Source organism: Paramacrobiotus metropolitanus, unplaced genomic scaffold (assembly GCF_019649055.1).
Source record: "Paramacrobiotus metropolitanus isolate TYO unplaced genomic scaffold, Prichtersi_v1.0 Parri_scaffold0000040, whole genome shotgun sequence".
NCBI lineage: Eukaryota > Metazoa > Tardigrada > Eutardigrada > Parachela > Macrobiotidae > Paramacrobiotus > Paramacrobiotus metropolitanus.
Window position 1 is genome coordinate 114,190 of NW_026570260.1, and position 16,290 is coordinate 130,479.

A 16,290-nucleotide genomic window follows, 5' to 3' on the forward strand; every position below is an offset into this window, starting at 1 on the left:
CAGTGCTCAGAAGATACAGCTGACTTCGCTTCAGCTCGCACTGAATCCGCGGATATGATCTGCCAACTGATAACCCTGCGATGCAGCATATCCGCGATCCGAGTTAAAGAAGATCCGTATCTCAGATGCGCGATGGGCGGCATATTTGATGTGCGCGCGTAGACGTCACCGAACGTTCTCCCATACTTACTTTAGATCATTATTACAGAAAAATAGTAATACTCACCGGAAAATAAAAAATTTATTTAAATACAGCACATTTTGTTCTACTTAGTGGTGTAAGTCTCATATTTTGGTGAATATGCGCTGATTTCAACTTTACTGGTTAGCCGCATTTCGTTCCCTGTTCGTCTTGTACGCCGTGCTGTGGCGTGCACCGCGTGATTCACAGTGTCTGCTCGCTGCTCGCGGCACACTTCTAAACAACAAAAATTAATACCTTATTTAAAAATTGTTTTTATAGTTTGTGGTTTTTACCTTAGTACTAGATTGCGTCAGAAGTGTTCAGTCTAAACGGTCTAACAGTTTGACCGTAATTTTTTTAAAAAATATGCCATCAGCACGAAAGTACAAGGGCAGCGATATCAGTACGCGCAAATATAGCATTTGATTTGAATTTTGAAGGTGAGCATTTCACTGCATTTGCCATTTCGTAACTACTTTGCGTATTTCTTATTACTTGCGCGTGGTTCGAACTTCGAATGTTCGTTATTGACCAGACAGAAGCAACTGCCGATGCACACTGGAATAAACTTTTACAGAATACAACAGTCATTAAACTTCCATAATAATTTCATATCAAATCAATTAAAATAATCGTGTTCCAAAAGCAGAAAACAGTTTCATTACCATTTCCGCATGTACCGTATTTTGAACCAATGGTCTGTTCAGGGGCTTTGGCCGTCGGATTCTTACAATGGCTGCACCGCCAGGCACTTGCAAATTTTAGGTTAAATATGTACGACGACAAGCGCAGTATTGCAGTGTGTCATGCTTCGATTCCCGCCCGACGTTAGACCCGGTTCAATAGGAAATTAGCGATTTACTGCACTCTGGAATCTGTTTCGCCGGTTTTTGCACCACATGATGCGTATTCGGTTTGTGAATGATCCGGGTCTACACTCGTACGAGTGCAATAACTGTTAAGCTTTTCAGCATGGGCTTCTATGGCCTAATTCACTATTACCTTGTTAAATACATATTGATACGAGTATGTACAGTACAGTACAGTACAGTACATTCGTCATGCACCCGTGTAACGTACGTACATTCAGTACGAGTAGAGCTCTGGTGAGTCTTGTCCAGTTGGGCAACGGACTGCGATCACGTTGATTTATTGAACTTCTTTTGTATACCAGACTAGTAAGTACTAGTACCAAAAGTAAGTTCAGTTTCTAAATGTTTGGTTACCTAACTTAACTTCATCCTCACAGTCATTTACAGATATTATCATCATATATGGAGAATTTCTGAATTCTTATCCAGTGAGTTTTATCCTTCCTAGCTGTTTACAGTATTTAAAAAGAACACGCATCCTTCGCGAATTTTTGCGTGCAAATTGACGTAGTTAGCTTTCCGTTAAGGATACTTTTACCTAATTGCTCGTGTATTGTTAGTAGAATTGCAACAGATTGCTCTGACTGGTGAGTGTAATAAGTGATAACAACTGTTACTAATAATTACTGTTTTAATGAGTAACAATAAGCCAGTCTGTCAGGCTATCAACCAGTTTCTGAGTGTCCTCATATTGCGGTCCGTACGTGGCACGGTAACAGGATCAGCGCCATCCGGTAGCCAGTAGGTGTAATCAGCAGGTGCTTTCAGGCTTGACATCCAGGAAATGGCATCCCGCATGTCTCCAGTTGCAGAATCTGAGTTCGACATTCTGGATGACGCTTCTGACGAGGAACTCGCCGCCAGTCGTCTTGCGTCCAGCACAGCATCGGCCGATGGTTTCCTCATGGAAGACGTCGTAAGTCTCCTTGTCATCATATGCCTTACGATTGATAGTTTGTTTCGTTTTCCTTTGTTGTATGGCAAAATGCCCTGCACGAAAATTGCTGAAACGTTTTTGGTTCTGATTTAGCAGTTTAAATACTCGTAGAATTTTGGTTATGATTACTGAAAATCAAATATAGTATGATCATATAATATCAAATATAGTATGTATGAAAGAGTCATGATTACTGAATATCCTCGCGGTTATTGGCTCTTCGGTTACCCGCTACTTTTCCTCAATATTGAACGTTGTATGTGATACGATATTTAATTATGTGATTTTATAAAAACAGCCACAACGATACAAATACTGTCTTGAGAAATGCTGTTTGCAAATCACAGTTATTTTCAGTTTGGGCGTTGCTCATTCTGAATGGAGACTTGACAAAATTTTCGAATATCGAAGAACTTCGCTGATTATTCAAGCGTTTACTGCAATCGTTTCATGAAAAACGGTTGAAAACTAATACCAGAATGATAACAAGTTGATTTTATGATGTGCAGGAAGGATATTCGCGCGTAGTTAAGCCGCTGACCTCCGTGGCTCTACCAGCGGTGGAAATTTCTTCTGTTCAGGTCGACGCGTCTACGCCCGCGCCGCAACCACCGGGGCCATCCAAGTTAGCTGCAGCTAACACCCAACCAGCCACTAGCAACCAGCCAGTTGTTCCTTTCATCAACACACAACCGCCCCCGGCGGCCGACCACCCAATTATTCCCGTAGTGAACACCCAGCTGTGCGCTACCGATCCATCTAAACTTCCGGTGGTCATCGGCGTCCCCGATCTCTCCTCTCATTCGCCTATCTTGACCATCACCGACAAGAACGAGCTGCTGGACATCCTGCGCACACGCGCTGTCCTCATCCTGGGCGAGATCCCGCCGGGCTTCCTCAAGGACATCGAGAAGGTGGCCGATGTGTACGTCCTGCACAGCAGCGAACAGGCGCGTCACCGCAATCCCGAGGAGTTCAACAACGCCTTGGGAATCTTCCTCAGCCTGATGGAGGATGCCGAGAAAAGCCAGTGGTTTGTCTTTGTGGATCCATCCCTGGTCGGGTATCCGCTGGATCCTGGTCCGGAGGACACGGTCATCCAGTACTACCGCAACGGACAGCTGGTTACCGGGGATCTTGTGCGCAATGTGCCCGACGAGAATGCGGTGTGCGCGGTGGCCAAAGCAGTTATTGCGCCGGTGAAAGCGGATAAACCGCAGAAACGCGGAAGTGTGGTGCTGCCGTGTCCCGGGGCCAATAAAAAGAGCTGTCAGATGATGAAAAAGACGTTTGAGTGGAAGTGCGGAAACTGCAATCAGGTGTTGGAGTATGGGTTTGATGATAATTTCTACTGCGCGTGTGGAAAAGCGCCGGCCGAGGCATTCGTTTTCCAGTGTGGATCGCCGAAGCACGGCTGGGAATACGTCGGGTTTGAGCCGGCTGATTTGCGCTGGGTGTTAAAGGAGATTCAGCCGTTTGAGGAAGTCAACATCCTCGTTCTCGGTAATTGCATAAAATGCTTGCTTGAACCATTCATTATACGTGCACACGACACACTGCGTTTTAATATGGACTGACGTGTGTTATTAACCGAATAGGCGAAACTGGAGTGGGAAAGTCAACGTGGATTAATGGTTTCGCCAATTTCTTAACATACGCCCACCTGGAAGATGCTCTGGCCGACCCGATATTCCTCATTCCCAGTCGCTTCACGATGACTGACAAGAGCCTGGAGGAGAAAGTGGTGTGCATGGGTGGGGCAAATGCCAACGAGCCGGAAACCGGGCAATCCGACACGCAAATGCCGGCCAGCTACGCTATCAAGAAAGGCAGCACCGTTGTCCGGCTGATCGACACCCCCGGCATCGGAGACACCCGCGGCGCCGATCAAGACAAGAAGAACTTCCAGCTGATCATGCAGCACCTGGCCAACTACGAGAAGATCCACGGGATCTGCATCCTGCTCAAACCGAACGATTCCCGACTGACTGTGATGTTCCGCTTCTGCATCAAGGAACTGCTGACACATCTGCACCGGGACTGCTGTCACAACATCGTTTTCATCTTTACCAATGCGCGTTCAACTTTTTACCGCCCGGGCAACACGTTTCCCATTCTGAAGAAATTGCTGAAGGATTCTCAGGGTGTTGATATTGCGCTGAATGAAGATACGATTTACTGCGTGGATAGTGAAGCGGTGCGCTTTATGGCGGCATTAAAGGCCGGAATTCAATTCAACGACACGGAAACGCAGAATTTCTTTAACAGCTGGGAGAAATCGGTGGAAGAAACAGAACGCCTTTTGAAATTTGTTGCCTCCCGAACCCCACATATCTTACAGAATACCATCTCTTTGAACGAGGCACGCCGGATGATTCTGTCGTTTACGGAACCGCTGGCCCACATCACCAAGAACATTCAGATTAATTTGCAACTGGCGGAAGAGAAAGCCGAAGAGATCCGCGAACGTGAGTACTCTAAACGCCAACTGAGCCAGCAGCTGTATGTCCCGGTCATCGATCTGGAATCCGTCCCCTTGGGGTTTCCGCGCACTGTCTGCGTCTCGCAGAAATGCATCCGTGTCGTCGGGCAGAAGGTGGATTACGTTACTTGGTGCCACGATCACTGCTACCTCAAGGGTATCCAACAGGAGCAGTATCCCAATCCCGGGTTGAAGCAGTGCGATGCCATGATGCCCAGTGGAGAAAAGTGCAACCATTGCGCATGTTCCTGGGAGAAGCACATGCATATCTCCTATGAAATGCGAGAAGTGGAAGTTAAGGAGGTAGATGAACGTGTGCAGAAGCTGCTGCGTCAAAAAGACGGGGAAATTGTGGCAGTCGGGGTGTTTCTGGACGAAGTGGAGCAGCGAAAGTTGGCTTTGCATCGCGAGGAAAAGGAGATCCGTCTAGTGGCGGCCAAATTCGGATGTTTCTTGAAACGCAACGCCATGATTCCGTATAACGATGCCATGGAGGAGTATTTGAATTACTTGATCTCCAATGAGAAGGAAAAGATCGCTGTCGGTCTGCCGCGGGATCATTTGGTCGGGTACGAGCGGATGTTGCGGGAGTATCGTGAGGAGAAGCAGTTGTTAGAGGAGTCGATGCAGAGCGGGGAAAAAGAGCATCAGCTGACAATGGAAAATATTGTGGAGGCTATTCAATCTCTGTACGGTCTGCCCATCAATGGACGGCGAATCCGCAGTTTTGTGGAGATGATGCAGGATGTGCGCAAGCAGCAAACGCAGCATAACGAGATGTTCTACTCGCCAAAAATCTCACGGGTGCGTATCAAGAAGTACCGGGATGAGGACATGTATGGACGACGGCGTGTCAGTTTAGCTCCACTGCAGTATGATTATTCTCCGTATGGGATGCATGTGCGCCGGTCGGGGTCACCGTCGCGTCTGCCGATGGCTAGCTCGCCGCGAGACGGTGGTGGAATGTTCAATCAGCTGTGGCAAGGAGCGATGGGAAGGTTCTGGCCGGGACGCGGGAATTACTGAGGTAATACTACAATCGAAAATTTAATTTCACTTGTGATGAAGGGCACTTCCATTTGCTTCATTTTCTATGACACGCATTGAGGCGAATACGTGCGGCTTTAATTTACTTCCCTCAAATGATGATTTAGAAATGCGAGCAAAGGCTGCATCGCTCGAGAAAATTTAGAAGTAATGTAAAGTAATAGTGTTACAGAGCAGCATCATACGGGGAAATGTTTAACTGGGATGTTTTGTAGGAATGAGACAAAGGAAATAATGAGCCTATGGCGAAGGGACCGGAAATTGAATTGCGCTTCTCACGCAGAAACCGTGTTTGTGGAATGGCGTAGATCAGAGCGTTGGTTAATCTTTTACTGAATATTAATAATTGTGTCTTTCGTTGAGGATTATAATTGTGTGCTGCATCAATTTCCGGTTAAAATGGTTGTGATTATGTTACCAAATTTGTGCAATCTGTGTTTTTTTGTAAATTTTCTAAAATAATATTTAAATAATATTTGAAATGTACGGTAGCGGTGACGGTTGGTTTCCTTCCGTTAAATCTATAACGATTTGATGATGCGTTTGATTGATTTGAATATTGAAAAAATAGCCGCTTGTCCGAGACAGTGCAGTTGGTGTAGACTGTGTCACAAACGGATCACTTTCTAAGCAAGATAGCTGACGATGCTGTTATTTTACTATTATGTATGGTAGCATCGGTCGGCGCTTGGCAGAACCACAAGAGAGCTGTAAATTTACTGTACTGACGTTGCTGGATTTTAGAAACAGTTACCATACGTATGGTTATCATGCAATCCAGGATAACCGGAAAGTATTAAAAGGGCTCGAACTAGTGCTTCTTTGTACTTCCCTATATACTATTGACCTTGAAGTTTTGTTTCACACTTTTGCTTTCGTGATCAGTAATTTGTGCCTATATTTTTTTAATAATTAATTTTTTTGTATTTTTTTAAAAGTTTATTGGTTTACACCTGTTAACTTTAAACTAATTTTTATGTAGAATATACCGCGTGATGCACCGCATTTCTGTATTTAAGTCAGTATCCAAAACACGGTTTGAAATCGCTGCACACGATTTTTATTAACTTTGGTTTCAGTTTCCGGTATATAATTATTAAAATTAATTACGGTAGAACTAGAGGGCAACGAATTAATTTGCTCATCATGACGTCGTGGTTATGCTACACTGTCGTTCCATAAAATGGTTGAGCTGTAAGTTGAACGAACGTGGCGTGTCAGGCAGGACAATGCGGTAATTTGCAAATCCCCGCGGAGTATATCAGGTTATTAAGCGGCAACCCAAAGGACGTAATTGAATTCGGTAATATACGAGTGCAAAGGCGCCGGTCCGGAAATTCGAATGCGACACTATCTTGATCCTTATACCGCTTTGGGCCAATAATATTTACTGTGTCGACAGGTAGAGATGCCGCGCGCGGATTTGTTATCAAACAAATGAACATGTGGTCTCGTTCACAAGGCTCGGAGTGTTCTGAACAAAGTAACGAGGGAACGGGCTTCCGGTGGGTTGTTACGCGGCCAACTGACACACTTTCTTTCATTACAGACAATTGTGGTTTTATTAAAAATGAAAGTACAATAAGCAAACGATCGCTAATGTGCGGTGCGGCTTGAAACTGGCTATATATGTTGTCAGAATTTGATGCCAGCATGTTTTGTTTCCTTCAAAAAATACAAATAAAACCCATGTTATATCTTGCCATTAGACGAGCAGGATTATACTAAAAACGAAGGACAGAAATTAATATGCAAGGTATCGTATTTTCTGCAGGTTGTCGAGAAACCTCTGCAGAATCTCTCGCATGTATGGAGTTTTAGGTTTGCATATTTTTTGATAGTACGAGAAGTTAGTTCTGGTTCGCTTTTGGAAGTCTTGGATGCTTTTTTGAATTTGTTATGCGCTTACTGTAGTAAAATTGATCTGGATTCTATGTAATGTAGCTTGCAAAAGGCGCTTTAGGTGTACTTGTTTATAGAATGGGTGCAAGGAAATTGCTGTAAGCCTTAATTTAGCAGCTCTGGTGCAGCGTATACGCAATCCGTGCACGCCACATCAGTCTTTATGACTTATAATGCATAACTCTGATCAACGGATAATATGGCAAATGAATCCGTCCAGCCACATCCGCTGCTGACCATGACCCTGGCGGTTAATCCCATTAATTTCTACACCTGCGCCCGGCGCCGGTTCCGTTGACCCAGTTGGGCATGGTACGGATTGTCAGGATTGATATGTTGTTTCGCCTGTTCGCTCTTTGACCCATCAACGCGCGAAGGTGGTGCTTACCTGTCGCCGGAAGTGAATCACGTAACCGACCTGTAATTCACTTTCGTTCGATACTAATTTAGTTGTGGAAAATGTCAAATCAAAATAAAAGTGTACGTACATTATGATTAAATTGTTGTTATCAGCGTCAAGTTCTTGATACAAATCAATTTTTATCCAAACACGATTACGTTTGTTGCACAATATGTAAGATGAAATCGTTGCATCGATGTGTCTCGAAATATGACTGCAATCATAATACTCGTACTTTAGCAAATAACAAAATGATTTGTGTAAGATAAGTGTTTTAAAAATATCAAATTGTTATGGGAACAGTATTATGATTATTCAAAGTATTCATTCATTGGCCATTCTCCCGAAGATGTCTGTACAACGCTTGTGGTACTGTACTTATCGAACATCGAGCAACCTTTGGGGTGTTTATAATTGTAGGAAGCACAAAGTGGGAAATTTTGTAGTAGTTCTTTTTCTCGTTGCCTCAGTGTGTATCGCACTACTCGCCATCAGTTCTAAAAAGCAAAACCAAAAGCACATAATCTCTAACAAAAACCGAGAGCTGCAAAGTCGTAATGGCCTTAAAGATTCAGCAGCTGAGAGGTCATTAATACATTGTCCATTTCCAATTAGAATCGCGGTGAATGGTGATACAGTGTCGACACGAACTCGCGTATTGATCCAGGCAAAACACAACACTTAACCGCTTATATACACGCATTACGCCAAAGGGACACCCGTAATACATTAGCCAAGTGATGTTGAAGTGATCCTTGCGCTGATTGGCTTAAGTGCTTTCCTATCCTGTACGCGTGCATGCCGTACACGCGGTACGGCTACGCGCGCATCCAGTATCCCGCATCAAAAGGATATTCAAGATATGCTGTACTGTTTCTTGACCGACTGTCACACTTCAGTGTACAACACATGCACCTCGCGTATGAGTAGCCGGCAGTATGTACATGTACGACCCGGACCGCCGTAGTTTTGGTATCGTTGGCGGGATGCGGACACAAATCCAGGATGCATTTCTTGGCGCCATTCTGACAGGTCTCACACTCAACAGATTAGTGAGGCATGTGTTTGGTCAAAGATTAGTTGAGTCAACCGAATATATCGACATTTGCATACTTGTATCCATTGGCTTTTGTTGTCAAACGGATATTCATTGTGATTGTGCACGGCTGGACGCACTGTGCCAGAATGGACTGCGGATTCAACATTAACCATGTGCTGCCGGATGAAATGACCATCGTTGATGCCGATGCTGACTTCTGGAAAAACACATCCGTCGGTGGCGGCAGGCAAGCATTATTCAACAGTAGCTACGTATACATTGTCGGTACTCCGACTCGAAGAAGTAGGGATTAGCAGATTTCTTTTAATTGTTATTGTTATTAAGAAATACATGCATATGTTAGCCGCAGCTGCATTATCGCCATATTTAAGGTTTTACTGTTTTCTTGTATTTGAACCGTTTGATTGTGTGCATTTTATGAGCAACCGAACATCGTTCCCTCAGTATTTTTTTATTTCGTTGTGAAAAATAAAACATCTGTTGTCAATTATCAAGAAGGTACGGTACCAGTGTCGTTCTCTAGCGAAGAGCAGCTGTGTATAATACGAGTTATAACGACAAAATCAAATGTCTTAATATTGCAAACGCTAGCATTAATAATTTGTATTGTTAATTTATTCCGCAATAACAGCACAGATACAGAATTCGCACGAATGCGCGAAGTATTGACAAGTGAATAAACATACTCTCCTGGCATCCTGATTAACCCAGATTATTTGCGGGTTATTGCAGAGAATTCCTGCGCCAGGAGATCACAACCATTATCGATCGAATTGGCGAAGCATCCGCGCAGGTATGCTCGTTTGTTAATATTTTGATATTTTCTCTCGTTTTCATTTAAGGACTGTAATATTTTTATAACGATTTTGTGGACCAGCTTTTAATTTGTAATTTAACAGAGGTCATACTAGAGTAGGGTACGTTTTCTCCAGTGGCCATCCTAAGCTGGGATATCTATATAAAGTACCAGCTGCATTAGGTCAGTAAATAATACAGCAATTGAATTAATGCTTGGTGAGCGCAGTTGAGCAGCGATAAATGTGCGAAACTGCTCCGGCACTTACAAAAGTCGCCCATTTTTCTCAGCTGATTTCCATTTTATTACCAATAAAGCGGAAAAAGCAGGCCAGTTGAACTGTTGTGCATCCTTTAACAATTACTGCACGTCTCCCCAAAAGACCAAAGCGATCAGAATGTGTAGCACGGACACTGGAGCTCATCATTCTGTTGATAATCATTTGGCCCCGTGTAATGGGGGTCATTCTCGTTTCAGCACTCGCATAACGTGCAATCACCAATAAGACCCGCTATTTAACCAGCCCTCCTCACCAGCGCCGCCAGGGGAAAGGAAGCTGGCTAGTTCGCCGGTTGTACACGCCACATGCTACCGTCGCCGGGGCATCCCATTAACCTACTTGCCGGCATTCTCTAGCTCAATAATTTATCCCAGTTGGCGCTCTACAGAACTACTGTTGGGGTGTCGTGTAGCGTGTGCAATTATCCACTGATCGATTTATTGTGGCGAGCGGCGTTGTGGTCCGGGAGGGATGTAAGTTTGGAAAAGGGAATGGGCAGGGAAAAGGTAGCCAGTGGGGCTATGCATCGATCAGAGGCTATAAATGTATTAGTGTTTACTCATTATGGCCCGGGTCATGAATGATGAGTAAGCAATGGGATCAGCTTGCACTATTCATGATTCCGGGGATGGTTTATGCCAAACTGCTTTAACCGCGTATGGAATTATTAATTGCATTATTACCCTTTGGGAAATGTGTGCTGACTTGCTGAGGCAGCCACAATACTGAAAAGGGGAAACCAGCTTAATTTTCAGGCGTGCAGCTACCTAGTGACTCACGACAACGTATTCGTCATACGGAAATTGTTGCCAAAATTTTCAACAGACAGCAGTAATAGTAACTTTAAAAGTGTTAGAACTTGCTAAATTATCTTAAGGTACTGTATGTTCATGGGTGACTACGTACGAGCCGGTTTCCAAATTATATATAGTATTTTATTATCCTTTTGGATGTAGCGCGACATTTTGGATGTGATAAATTTTTACCTACTGTACGTACGATGCGTAACGAATAATTCGATTGTGTTGTAGAACCAAGGTCTTTTGTCACCCATCACCAGCAGCGCCAAACTGCGCGCGTCCAGTCACAGGCTATATATCATGAAGGATGCGAATGCCCATCAGTATGTCCAAACTTCCGATCTGTCTTTATTTAAATTTGGATTTCTTACACAATTTTTAAGCCGGCACTTTATTAAACCTCTCTTATTGATGTTGTTTCCAATCCAGTTCCAGTTAATTATACGCTGTTGTAGATATCGCGGTGGCGTTATTGGTTACGTCAAGGTGGCCCGGAAGCAGCTAGTCATATTCGATAGTAAAGGTCAACGTAAACAGTACGAGCCGGTGTGTGTGCTGGACTTCTTTGTTGACCCCGGCTATCAGCGTCAAGGTTACGGGACAAAGATCTTCAAATACATGATGCAGGTATTACAAAGCCCCGCCTAAAACACGTACTCGTATATACGCCGAAAGTCTTCTACCGCTTCAGCATACCGAACTTCCGACAGACGGTCGAAAGGGTATTAGCACGAACCACTTTGTGACTCTTTGCTCAAGGATTAGTCTCCATTGCCGTCTTTAAGAGCCCAACGTGATCGCATTTCCGGTTTCCGGTTAAAGCGCTTTCGTGGCAGATTTTACAGCATTTTCGGTGCAGCGCTTATATTTGACTCGGCGAAGCTGACAGATGAATTGCCTTTATGCATTGCAGCGCGAACACGTCGCCTCGGCTGCTGACCTGGCCATCGACCGTCCCGGCGCTAAATGCCTGTCGTTTTTGGCCAGAAAGTACGGCCTCACTGACACCGTCAAACAACCGTCGCATTTTGTCGTATTTAAGGAGTTCTTCACCAACAATGCGGGCACTGATCTCGAGACGGTGTTACAGAACGGACATAGCATGCAAAACGGACACCAAAACGGAACAGCACAGGTACAGCAAAGAGTAAAGACTACGTAAAAGCATAACAACTGAAATTTTAATAAAGAAGAATAGTGCTTTTTTACCATTTCCTAGGCACTTTTAACGTTATTTTTAAGCATCCTATTCTTACCTTCGTTTCGCATTTCTAGAATGGTTATAAAAACGGAATGAGCAGCGCCGCGGACGCTGCCGGTCCAAACGGCATGGAACCAACTTCCAACGGCTGGCAGACCGTTTCCAACACCAACGGCTACCAGAACGGCAATGGTATGCAATACGACAACGGCGAGATGGGGAAGGATCGTGCTGCCGGGATGGCCAGCTACCCGTTGGCCAACGGGAAGCGGGATGATATCGGATTAGCCGGAGCGCTGCGCCCCACCAAGGGGCCAAATCTGCACTATGTGCACTCGCAGTTGTGGTGACCTAATTCCAACAGGATAATCACGGGCTAATTATATCCGGCTTTGTGTGGCAGTGTGTCAGTTTCTCTTATAGTTGCAATAGTCATTGACGAGTCCCCAATACTGTATCACTTGCCGTTGGTAATCTGTCTGCAATACGTATTGTGCCATACCTTTCTTAGTTATCTACTTAATACTTACTAACTTTCTATCACTGAAAATATTTCTTTCATTGTTGTTTTTGATACATCTTTTTGAATGGATGTACTTATGCCGTTCTATACCTGCACACGATATTTTCTTGACACTATACTCGTATTCATGTTCTAATTATTCTTATTCATTGTGCACCGCATTATAATTTTAGTCTGTATAGAATATTACCGTTATTACAATCTACATCATCGTTTTAGTTGTACTGTTGTACATGAGTATAAGTACCTCCAGCCTGATCAATAAAATTAATGTCGTGCTTTTCGTGTGCGGAACTGTAATAAACATGTACAGACGCTTCGTAGACCGCAGACAAAGAGTACTCTTTAATTAACGTAGGGTTTTATTTAATTAACCACCCTGCGTTCGTAAAAAGTCAGCATAGATTTTATTACAATGTAGGTACATGTCACGTACCTTATTGTATGATACAGTGTGTTGTACATATTATATATCTATAGATACAATAGGCAACGTTATTAAACCGTAGTTATCACTGTAGCATGCCAGTATACAGGTGTTTACGATTAGTCGGTATAAGTTTACGCGACCGGTGCCGATAATACTATAAATATAATACTATTATTGCCGTATATCGCGTCTGTGGGGCGATAAGAATCGCGATACTATTATTGCCGTATATCGCGTATATATCCGTATAATGCCGTATATCCGTATATATCCGTATATGCCGTATATATCCGTATAATACTATTATTGCCGTATATCGCGTCTGTGGGGCGATAAGAATCTATTAGATTCTTATCGCCCCACAGACGCGATATACGGTCCGGTATACGATACGGTGGGACACCGTATCGTGACCATACCGTCGATAAGTTAAGTGATCGCAACGCGCAGACGGTAAACGATACGGTCCAATCCTGCCTCTGACGTGAAACATGCTGTGGTTCAAATCAGTTTTAAGGCATTGGCAGATGATAACAATCGTGCAGTTCAAAACTCGATGAAAACTAAAATTCTAAGCTACTTTTTGATACCAAAACATCCGGATTTAACAGCCCATGAATCTTTCTACGAGCATTTGAATTTTAACACAGCGCCTATGGAGTTTAACTGACAGCTCGCGCAGAGTACTCCAACGGCTCCGTAAGCTTGGCATGCTAAATTCAGACGGTTGTAGAATCGCTAGTTTTCAGATAAGCTGCACTCGCTTGGTATCAAAAAACTCCTTAGAATTTTATCTTTCTTCTAATATCCTTTTCTGATGAATCAAGAAGATTTAAAATCTACCAGAACAATTTTGAAGTTTCATGATTTGGCAGCTGCAAACGTTGTGCTTCATGCCACTGCCACTGAGGGTGGTTGCTGTATCGCGCAAATCAACGGTAGGCATTACGATATCTCAGCCTTCTACCGTCAATCCTACCGTCAATCCTACCGTATATCGTACCGTCTATCGTAGGTCCATTTTGTGTTGCGATAAGATACTTAAGTACTCGTACTCTTACATCGAGCTTTCTATCACGCTACTACAACTACAACTGACGCGCTAACAACTGTACTGTAAGATGACAAGATCGGTGCGGTGTTTATTTTCTATATTTCCGCGTGCGCAACACACAGCAGCTTCGAGTCCCGCAATGGCTCAATCCAAGGAACTAGACCATTATAAACTGATCTTCAACGACGTCAAAACCCGTCCATATAACCAAGACCTGGGTTGCCCAAAATCGAGCGTTCTAAACGATCATCTCAAAGACCGTTTATCTGGTTCCTTGGTCGGTTTAGCTGTCGGCGATGCCGTGGGCGCCTACTTCGAATTCAAATCCGCGGAATTCGTGCGCCGGAATGCACCAATTGGTATGCGCTCAGGTGGAACATGGAGTCTAGACGCTGGTCAGTGGACGGATGATACATCGATGGCATTATGTCTGGCTGCTAGTCTACTGATGACGGGAGAGTGTGATCCCTATGATCAGACGATGCGTTATCTGGCCTGGTACGAACGCAGTTATTTGTCGTCCAAAGAAGGGGACGGACCGGCGTTTGATATTGGTATCGGCACCAGGGGCACATTGGATAAATTTTCCATGTGGCAGAGTGATCTTGTATGCAAACTAATTAAAAATAATTCAGAAAGAATTGAGGCGAAGTATAAGTTCGAAGGAAGTGTTTACGATGCGGTGAGAAAGGAATTCCCATCGGCGGGAAATTTTGCGCATGCCACAACAGGTGGGGTACAAATACTCAGATACTGTAAAATTTAATAATCGCTGTTGTACTCGAGCAGTGATGATTGGTGATTGTTCAATTGGTTTTTGATGGTATTTTCGATACCGCAGAGTTGCAAACTTATTTGGTACTACGTGGCTTTTTACTGGCGCTCCCAGGCTGACTAATCTGTAGCGGTAATGCGTGATAAGAAGTTCTAGTCGACAGGAAAAGTTAAATATGGCAGCTTTTTTCGCGACCATTTGAAGGGGGGTTCGCGTTTCAGATATTACCCGTAGATTTTATACTAAGCAAATCAAAAACTCGATAAGGACTTAAGTACCTCCACAAATATTTATATTATATTAGGTATGACATTTCGGTTGAGGTTTGAGGTTTAATGAAATTGGGCGCAAACGAAACAAAATGTTACAAAGAATTTGCGAAGGTACAGTAATTTTGACAGGTTATACAAAGATTATGGTTCTAACTAAAACAAATAAACGAAGTCACCCTACTTAACACGGTGCCGCACGAACAAGCACTTGTCGAAGTTACTTCTAGCTGGTTTTCATGCTGCAGGTGGAAATGGTTCGTTAATGCGTTTGGCTCCCATTCCCGTGTTCTTTCACTCAGATACCCAGGCGGCCATCACATCGGCCGAGGTCAGCTCGATCACAACGCATCGCGCCGGTTTTGCTATCGACGCGTGCAAATTCTACGCGGCACTGATCTGTGAGGCATTCAGACCCGGTGCGACGAAAGCTGTCCTGCTAGACAGTGGTTTTCGTGATAAATTCCCCGGGCTACGTAATCTGGACCGACAGATTGTCGAAATTGCTGAAGGGTCGTATAAAACGCCGGTCAACGCTCCGCCACACGATATAGTGGGTAACTCCAATGGCGCAGCTTCCAAAGCGCTGAAGGCAGCACTGTGGGCGATCTACAACGATGAGGATAGCTTTAAACGTGGCGTGGAACTGGCGGTGGGATTAGGTGGCGATACGGATACGGTGGCCGCCATTTATGGGCAACTAGCGGGGCGTTATACGGACATACAGATACAGGAATCCCCAAAGAATGGCGTGACAAACTGTACAAGCACGATTTTATACGAGATCTTGCGCTGCATCTTGGTGAACGACATGCTCAGTAATGATAACGATTATTTTTGTACTGATTTTACTAGCAGATTTTTTTATGATAATGATAACTTACATGATTTTGGTGTTACATAATTTTTGGTTCGAAGGTGCTTCTGCGAATGTTTTTTGCCAAGGATTTCATAGATATGCGTTTAGCACGACTGCATGTCCTGTTTCTCAGCGGTTGGAGACTGTTTGGTCGGCACATTTTACCCAGACTGGTTTGCGAGTGATTTGCAGGATTGCTGCTGCATGCAATGTCAGCGGATATAAACAAAATTAATTGTTTGACGCACGAAACAGTAACCGTTTCATCCGATTCGAGGTGTACCAATCGAGAAAAGACACCTGTGTCTGTTTGTCATCGCATTTGTTACACATTTAAAAAATGAATCATTTTAAAAATCTCAGCACAAATTTCCTCATTTTAAAATTGTACGGGTTGTAGAACCTCGGACTGATGTCAC

The 16,290-nt window shown here is 43.9% G+C and overlaps 3 protein-coding genes across 5 annotated transcripts; all 3 read left to right on the top strand.

The window, feature by feature from the left end:
- The first annotated feature begins 1,414 nt into the window (after positions 1–1,414).
- On the top strand, positions 1,415–6,098 carry LOC129590459 (uncharacterized). 3 transcript variants are annotated; one of them, XM_055485702.1, is made up of 5 exons: positions 1,415–1,484; positions 1,825–1,972; positions 2,503–3,496; positions 3,592–5,502; positions 5,738–6,098. In XM_055485702.1, the coding sequence occupies exons 2-4, from the start codon at positions 1,841–1,843 to the stop codon at positions 5,499–5,501; spliced, it is 3,036 nt and encodes a 1,011-aa protein (XP_055341677.1). In that variant the 5' UTR covers positions 1,415–1,484; positions 1,825–1,840; the 3' UTR covers position 5,502; positions 5,738–6,098. The 3 variants fall into 3 exon arrangements, with proteins under 3 accessions (XP_055341677.1, XP_055341675.1, XP_055341676.1); XM_055485700.1 differs by lacking the exon at positions 1,415–1,484 and adding an exon at positions 1,498–1,643; XM_055485701.1 differs by lacking the exon at positions 1,415–1,484 and having other exon boundaries at positions 1,706–1,972.
- A 2,745-nt stretch (positions 6,099–8,843) lies between these two features.
- Positions 8,844–12,757, top strand: LOC129590514 (alpha-tubulin N-acetyltransferase 1-like). The gene is made up of 6 exons (XM_055485783.1): positions 8,844–9,110; positions 9,617–9,677; positions 10,992–11,083; positions 11,216–11,387; positions 11,674–11,895; positions 12,036–12,757. Exons 1-6 carry the CDS (start codon positions 9,010–9,012, stop codon positions 12,309–12,311), a joined length of 924 nt encoding a protein of 307 aa, XP_055341758.1. The 5' UTR covers positions 8,844–9,009; the 3' UTR covers positions 12,312–12,757.
- A 1,181-nt stretch (positions 12,758–13,938) lies between these two features.
- On the top strand, positions 13,939–16,089 carry LOC129590447 (ADP-ribosylarginine hydrolase Tri1-like). Its single transcript, XM_055485682.1, has 2 exons — positions 13,939–14,699; positions 15,261–16,089. The coding sequence occupies exons 1-2, from the start codon at positions 14,036–14,038 to the stop codon at positions 15,914–15,916; spliced, it is 1,320 nt and encodes a 439-aa protein (XP_055341657.1). The 5' UTR covers positions 13,939–14,035; the 3' UTR covers positions 15,917–16,089.
- The last annotated feature ends 201 nt before the right edge of the window (positions 16,090–16,290 follow it).